We start from the raw sequence: 8,346 nt of genomic DNA, 5'->3' as shown, positions 1-8,346 counted from the left end.
ACAAGCGTTACTACATCATCCCCTTAGGAAACTGCAGAAAAACCCCTAAGCGGTAGTAGGTCCAACACTTGGAGTGATAGTGTCGCTCCACACAGGGGGGCGGCACTACCGCTTTAGTACGTGGTACTACCGGCCATATGTGCTAGAAGTACTACTCCCTAAGGGGAGTGGTGCTGGCTACAATATTATCGGATGTGCATTTTCAGAAAACAGACGTAAATGGATACTCTCCTCGAAATTGGTGGGAAGAAATTGTGGGTGCAATATATGTTTTGTGTACGTGTTTAATTTCATTCATACCTTCTAACTCGGGCCCCTCTTAAAAGTATGGATTTCCTACAACCAAAAAAATAAAAGCGTCGGAAATTTCGTCTTCGATCTTTTCCTTACAAAGAGGAACCCAACCGTCTTGTGCCACCATTGAATATGCCTGCTTAGCTCAAGCACACGGTTTATCCGTAAATTGCATTGTCATCAACACTAAAATCACTTAAGGAGGGGAATTTGCACTGATTCCACTATAATAAAGAATCTAACAATATGAGAAACACTCGGGAATAACCAACCATCTGAGGTACACTTAGGAATACCATGTGCAATACATCTTTTTTCTCTTTGCATGAACTTTTCTATTTTTTATAATAAAAAAGAGTAAGGAGTACCATTTTGGTCATTTCATTTCAAAATGATTTTTCAACACGAAAATGAAATAATAGTGTACTATTATAGAGGCATTATTATTATATATATACTCACTCTGTCCCAATATAATTGTCTTTAATCTTTAATCTATTATATAGTACGTACAACAAAGTATATTTCTGATAGGCAGCAAATTCACCCGTCGTTGTCTCATCAACGTGCGACGTGTCGCCATTTCCTTCGCCGGAGAACCTGACGTGGTCCAACCAGTCACCGTCAAACACTCGGACCCACTTGACAGTGAGACGGGGCGAGCCCGAAAACTACGTCACGTCATGCGCACCCCCTCCGCATGTGTACCGTCTCCTCGGCCTCGAGGCTTCGACCTTTCCACCACGCCCCCGTCCTCTTTCCCTTCCCGTCGCTCGCTCCCCCCCTACCCGAACCTTCTCGACTCCCTCTTCGCATGGCCGACGCGAAGGCCGAGGCGGCGAGGCAGGCGCAGGTGCCGCAGTCCTCCCAGGAGGAGGAGGAGGACTGGAAGGAGGCCGAGGGGGACGTCGAGGTTGCGGACAGGTCCACGAGCAATGGCGGCGGCGCCGGCGAGGGGATCACGGACAGGCCGATCCGGGTATACGCCGACGGCATCTACGACCTCTTCCACTTCGGCCACGCGCGCTCGCTCGAGCAGGCCAAGAAATCGTGAGAAATCCCTCTCCCCCATCCTCTTTCCCCCCTCGGCTATTTCGGTTCGATCTGCCCCCTTGCGTTTCTGACAGAAATTGGGGTCTGACACCGTTTATCATGGTTGGCTGCGGCGCGGATCGCGCCTAATTAGGATCACCGGTTGGCTCTAGCGCGGGATTGCGCGAGGAAGTTGTTTGATCGCAGTCCGTTCCTATTTGAACTTCTTCGCGATTACCAGTTCAGGAACGGCCTCAACTTGTTGTTATGTCCAACGTCTGATTTAGTGGACCATTCTTGTGATTAGGTTTGGAAGGCATGCGCTTATTGTGGATACTAAGTTGCTTGATGAGGACTCGGTTTGTCTGTGCCCCTGTTTTTTTGGGCAATAGATGTATGGCTTGGTGGAAAATGGGGCTCCATTTGTGCTTCTATCATGTTGGGGACAAGATTTAGCTGTATTGGTATGTTTTACCTAACGTGATGTGACTCGAGACTCTCGTATTGCTTGCCATGGAATGGATCATTCAGTGGGAGGGCACCTATTTGGTAGATCCCCCCGTATAATGCAGTGTGATTTGGCTTTATTTGCCCACCTCTTTTTTTCCTTTTTATTTTTCGCATCATGTACAATAATCCTGCTCCACAATAATCATTCTCCATTGACATGGACTGGTGTAGTTGTCTGTAGGGTTTGGACTCTGATATTGTTCCTCTCAGACAACTTTCCCTTTATGGTGCTTGGCATCTTCCACTTCTTTTAAGTCGGCAATGAAATGGAGTTTGGTTTCTTGTGTTCTGTTCAGATGCCAGTCCTACCTTTCCTAGTGAAATAAGTCTGTTCAAATTAGTATATAATTTTTTATGCGCCCTCTGTTCATTTTGTATTCTTTTTTTTACCCTCTTCATTTCGCCCATCACAACATCCATTTTCCATTAGTGGATATTTTATGTATAACTATTGAGAATTCTGCATTTGAAAACACTAATGGGAAGTCATGTGTGCCAACGGTGACCCTTTTTTCTACAATTCCACCAACAACAAAAAACTCCCACATATATGCAGCATCTTTTTCCTCAAAATCTCAGTTTGTACATGATGTGATGTTAGTATACTCATGGCATGCACACAGAGGGTAAACTATCATTTTGTGTTAGCTTATGGGGAAATACCTGATTTTCTGTGACACCTTCTATAGGGAATCTTGCACTTGCAGGCATGCTCTGTTTCTTAAGTATGAAGCTGTGGTTTAATCTGCAAATGTCATACTAGTAATCTTGCTGGACAGTTTTTTTTATCTAGTAGTATGCCTAAGGTTCCGTTCTACTATTGGTACCGTAGATTAAATGCATTAACTGCGGACTGGTTTTACATTCTTAATGATTATCCTGAGCATTCTACACAAATTAACTTACTGGGGCTGTTAAATGCGAGAAAATGTTCTGACACTGAACTGTCTGTTGAACTGTAGATTCCCTAATGCATATCTTCTTGTCGGGTGCTGCAATGATGAGTTGACACATCAATACAAAGGAAGAACTGTCATGACAGAGGACGAGAGATATGAATCACTTCGCCATTGCAAGTAATTGTGTATCATTCTTTACTTCATCCAATATAATCCATGATCATTGTACATTTCTTCAAAAAAATAGCATGCTAATATGATTTACTATTTTATATTCCAAGGTGGGTTGATGAAGTCATTCCTGACGCTCCGTGGGTAGTAACAGAAGAGTTCTTGAACAAGCATAACATCGATTTTGTTGCACATGATTCTCTGCCGTAAGCATTCAGTTCGAAAGACCTTGTTATTTCTGTGATGCAGTAAATATTTCTTATATTCATTCTTTTTTTTGTGAGGACCACAGAAAATGTTTCTGTGTTTCTGATGGCTTGATATTCTACACACTGAATGATCTAAACTTTTAAATCTCTTAACTCATCTATATTCTATCTTTCGTATTTGAATCTACACAGGTATCATGATGCTAGTGGAGCTAGTAATGATGTCTATGAATTTGTGAGTCTTAAGTTTCAAATTGAGCTATTCAAATATAATCTCAAATAAATTGTGTTAACAGACACCAATTTTACTTTTGATTTCTGTGACTAACATCATCTTGTTTTATCAGGTAAAAAAGCTTGGTAAATTTAAGGAGACCAAGCGCACAGAAGGAATATCAACCTCAGACATTATAATGAGGATTGTTAAAGATTATAATGAGTATGTTATGCGCAATCTGGCCAGGGGGTACAGCAGAAATGATCTTGGTGTCAGCTATGTCAAGGTATGCAATATCAACATGATGCTTTAGCAAAACTTTACTTATACAAAGTCCTGTTGTTGGATTGTACTACAGTACCACTGCATTATGCTGGCTAGCTGAGCCCTTATATATATCTTATTATCAGGAAAAACGACTAAGAGTTAATATGGGATTGAAAACCCTGCGTGACAAAGTGAAGCAGCACCAAGAAAAAGTAGGGGAGAAGGTACTTGTATTCAGCTTCATCTTAGTTTATGTTGAAGTATAACTAATTTTTATAATTGATTAACTGTTAACTAGGCAATGTTAGCTTCGCTCTGTATCCATTGGTTGTCTGGTGCAGGGATGAGTGCCTCATGTTTCTTTACTATTTTGTGACTAATTAACCTACTTGTTGTGTGTTAGCCTTATGACATTTGATTGGATATAGTTGACCCGCATGTCCGGAACTCTTGGCTAGATTAACGTTTTGAAGTTTATCAAAGTAGTTTTGGATTTTTGGTTGACTTCAGTTGTTTAGCGGAGGATTCCCAACACATACTTTGATGCGTTTTGGACTTGATAGCACTTCTATGAAATTATGCTTTAATGCGTAGAAGATTGCACAGCTGTGATTGGGCAAGTCCATAGCTTTTCATGCAAAGCTAAAAACATTAGCTTCAGCCATGTCTCACACCATGTGTATTCTAAAGGTTACAATGATGATAAATTGACAGTGGTACATGGCTGTTACTTCAGTTTTATATGTATTTTACACAAATCTTTGCATTTATCTAGTTCAACTAATCTTGTGGTGGTCAAGAATTCGATATCTGATGCGTAAGTATTATTTTTATCATATCTGATACTCCGTACATTAGTTGTACTCTGTATATATCCAGTATAGCACTGCAAAATGAAAACACTTCACCTTCTCCTACTTCCGGTTTCCATGTTCATCTCTTCATCTGATAATTTGGATCGATGAACTTAGCCTTCTCAAGTTTACCTGTTCATACATTCTGAGAGAAGCATGTTGATATTTGCAGTGGAGTACAGTGGCAAAACTCCAGGAAGAGTGGGTTGAAAACGCAGATCGCTGGGTTGTTGGTTTTCTAGAGAAATTCGAGGAAGGTTGCCATTCAATGGTTAGTTACCTTGGCCTGTTAATAGTTTACTGCTGCTCTCCTCCAATAGGAGGTCCGTGCCCATATATGCCTAAACCTAAACTACTTCCCAGGGAACTGCCATCAAGGAAAGAATCCAGGAAAGGCTGAAGGAGGCGCAGTCTAGGGACTTCAGCCTTCTACAATACGACAGTGACGACTTTGACGACTTTGAAGAAGAAGACGATGAAGTTGCCAAAGATGCCAAATACGTGAAAGAATAGCGCCACTGTAAAATTTTACGTCAAAGTATAATACGGGCATGCAATGCATGTTACGATCTTCATCAACCGCAATCCTTCACCATGTATCTGTCCCTTTGATTGTGAGCTTCACTGTCAAGGTAGATCTGCGTGCTGTGTTTGTAGCTGTACTTGATGGTTTTCTAGGCAGTAGCGTACGCTCTTGTAATAGTTCTACTGTGAGGCATAACACTGTTTATTTGGAGGATATCGATTTCAATTCAAGTTCTTATTAAGAAGTCCTGTTCCATTCTGTAACTATACTTGTTTATTTTCCATTTTTGACATCAAACTTTGAGGAAGTGATAAACGACTCATCCTTTGAATCAATGGCTTACTCTACAAATGTTGGATTCCGTTAAAAAAAAAAAGAATGTTGTTTGGATTCCCTGCGCCTCGCTGTGGCGTCTTCACCGTTCCAACTTTGGGAGGAGACAGAAAACTTGGCTCCTAGTAAATGAGTTTTCTTGTGAAGCAAGGAGGCTCGAGTCGCTCCCTTTTAAATCCCTGCTGCTTGGATTGATCCAAAGAGTTGGCCGTGATCTTTCCTCCCGGGAGTGGGTTAACTCCATCAAGCCGGAGAGCCATGGATCCATGGTTGCTTCCACAGAGGTGGTAGCGTCTTCCTTGCTCCCGTTTTGCCCCGCAGAACAAGGCACTGGTGGTTATAAGTCGACCCAAGAAACCATCCGATCCTCTTCTTCTATGCCTCCGTGCGTCGCCGGCTGCCATGTCGCTGCTGTCGAGGCTGCGGCTGGTGACCGTGGACGTGACGGGGACGCTAATCGCCTACAGAGGGCAGCTCGGCGACTACTACTGCACGGCGGCCAGGTCCGCCGGGCTGCCGTGCCCCGGCTACGCGCGCATGCACCAGGCCTTCAAGGCCGCCTACGCCGACATGGCGGCCAAGCACCCCTGCTTCGGCCACGCCTCCGGGATGCCCGACCATCGCTGGTGGAGGACGTGCGTCAGGGACTCCTTCCTCAGGGTAAGGTGAAGGTCGGTGCTCCGCCGTGCCCTGTTCGTTTCTCCAAGAAACTCCGAAGCGTCAACGGGGGTACAATCTCATGCGTGTAGAATGTGCAACTGCTCTAATCTGATGCTCTTTCGGCCTTTTTCTCTTGGTTGTTGGTGTGCTGCAGGCAGGACACGAGTACGACGATGCCACATTTGAGCGGATCTTCGGGCAAATCTACGCCGCCTTCGGCTCCCCCGCCCCGTACTCGGTGTTCCCCGACGCGCGGCCCTTCCTCCGGTGGCTGCGCGGCGAGGGGATCATGGCCGGGGTCGTCACCAACGCGGACTGCCGCTACAGGGACGTCGTGCTGCCCGCGCTGGGGCTGAACCAGGTCGGCAGCCGCCCTCGACCGCCGTCTCGCTCGCGCTGCCGGAAGCCATACATTGCTCAGTTTCGTTTCTGGTTGATGTGTGCAGGGGTCCGAGTGGGACTTCGGGGTGTTCTCGGGCGTCGCCGGCGTCGAGAAGCCCGACCGGAGGATCTACGAGATGGCGCTGGAGGCGGCGGGGGGCGTGGCGCCGGAGGAGGCGCTGCACATCGGCGACAGCATGAGCAAGGACTACGCGCCGGCCCGGGCCGTCGGGATGCACGCGCTGCTGCTGGACAGGTTCGGGACCGCCGACGCCGAGAGGTGGCGGCGGTCCGGCGCGGTGGTGCTCCCTGACCTCGTCTCTGCCCGGGAGTGGCTCACCCGGGACCCCCCTGCCGCGCATGGAGGAACCAACAACGCCTGGGCGGAGTAGTGATTATTCTGAAAAAAATAGGGTGCATAGTTGGGGCACGAGTGACCATTGCTGCAAGTGTATGAAATCCAGGGGACACAAGAACTGTCTCTTGGATATGATACAGCATTCGTTGATGAGATTACCAACTGTTGTGATGTAAGCAAGAGCGCAAGTTAAGCAACTTATTCACAATTGATGCGTGATGCCATGATCGGTGCAGAAATTGGCGGACCTTTCAATTTTAAGTCCCGCTGCCTCGGTCTCTCGGAGGTGCTCATAGGGGTAGGATGTCGTCCGTTCATAAGGTTAAGTGTATGTATATATGTGTGAGCGTATGTGTCTTACTGTGTTTCTGAAAAAAAAAGGCGTCAACTAGCGTGTGTCCCCCTCACCTCGCCACCCCTCATCTCCCCTGCGTGCCTCGCAGTTCCCCATCCCCGCACATACCGCCGTCCTTGTCTCTCTCGCATGCCTATGTGTATCTCACTTGGGAACCCCCCCCCCCCTCTTTAGCGCCGACGAAGGCCATGGTCTGTTGTGACGGCATCGACCTCCCATGCAACATGTCCACGCCCAAGCAGCACAACTCGTGTCGCGACACCTCTGACAACCCCCACCTTGCAACATCTCCAGCCACTTGCAGTACACCCCCCTATTGCAGTGTCTCCGGCAAACCCCCCCTTTGCAACAAGCACGGTCAGCAAACTCTTCTTGGCTTCTTGCAACATCTTTGATGACCGCCCCTTTATCGCATCCCCGTCAACCGCCCTTTTTCCAATAAGCATGACTAGCGAGCCTCCCTTGCAGCACTGCACATGTTGCAGCACCTCTCGTGACCACCCAGTTGTGATCATGACTCGAAAGACCCGTTGTGACCACAATTGCTACGAAGAGAGCGTCGTCAAGGCTTTGCAATCTACAAACGGTAATATGAATACTCATTTTATTTATCTAGACCCAAAAAATTACAAAGTTGGTAGTGTTGGGTCTTTTAGTGAGCACTCGGCTAGCCCTAATTTTTTTCAACTATACATCTAATTAATTACATGGAAGAGCCGATGCGGAATAACCTCCATGCTTCAACTTCTTGTGATATCAGCAACATGCAATATGTGTATTTGAATTCTCATGCATCGGCAATCTCACAACTACATATGTCGCTGACTAACATGATGAGTTCAGTTAATTATTGTGAGACACATCATGTTAGGAACTTCAATGGCATGCAAGAAGGTGTTTCACCATTTTATTCCTTCGCAATTAACTCACAAGTATGTGAGTCCAAACATGACAATGAATGGGGAAATTGGTCATGCCACTACCAATTATTTGGTTATTCCATCTTCAACCGTCATGTGCTACACCTCACGTCACTATTTTTTTGCACCATATGCAACCATTGGTATTCATAATTTGACTCCGCACCTTCATGGCAGTCATAGCTGAATAAGTGGAAATTTTACAACATTGCATATACTTCCGTTTAGTACCGTACCATATTATACACCTCCTACGCAATTGCAAGTTTCCGGCAACACCCATATCTCATTGCTGAAATAGTGTGAAAGCATTGGGGGGGGGAGGGGGTCCTTTCTATAACGAATTGCATTGAGAAAGGG

The 8,346-nt window shown here is 45.9% G+C and overlaps 2 protein-coding genes across 2 annotated transcripts; both read left to right on the top strand.

The window, feature by feature from the left end:
* The first annotated feature begins 997 nt into the window (after window positions 1-997).
* LOC109735779 (choline-phosphate cytidylyltransferase 2) lies at window positions 998-5,223 on the top strand. Its single transcript, XM_020294980.4, has 8 exons — window positions 998-1,344; window positions 2,799-2,912; window positions 3,017-3,112; window positions 3,308-3,350; window positions 3,463-3,618; window positions 3,743-3,823; window positions 4,626-4,724; window positions 4,817-5,223. Exons 1-8 carry the CDS (start codon window positions 1,109-1,111, stop codon window positions 4,964-4,966), a joined length of 975 nt encoding a protein of 324 aa, XP_020150569.1. The 5' UTR covers window positions 998-1,108; the 3' UTR covers window positions 4,967-5,223.
* A 221-nt stretch (window positions 5,224-5,444) lies between these two features.
* LOC109735780 (uncharacterized) lies at window positions 5,445-6,919 on the top strand. The gene is made up of 3 exons (XM_020294981.4): window positions 5,445-5,972; window positions 6,127-6,333; window positions 6,419-6,919. The coding sequence occupies exons 1-3, from the start codon at window positions 5,715-5,717 to the stop codon at window positions 6,743-6,745; spliced, it is 792 nt and encodes a 263-aa protein (XP_020150570.1). The 5' UTR covers window positions 5,445-5,714; the 3' UTR covers window positions 6,746-6,919.
* Window positions 6,920-8,346: the final 1,427 nt, after the last annotated feature.

This window comes from Aegilops tauschii, chromosome 6, assembly GCF_002575655.3.
Source record: "Aegilops tauschii subsp. strangulata cultivar AL8/78 chromosome 6, Aet v6.0, whole genome shotgun sequence".
Lineage (NCBI taxonomy): Eukaryota > Viridiplantae > Streptophyta > Magnoliopsida > Poales > Poaceae > Aegilops > Aegilops tauschii.
This window is presented reverse-complemented; position numbering and strand designations above follow the sequence as displayed.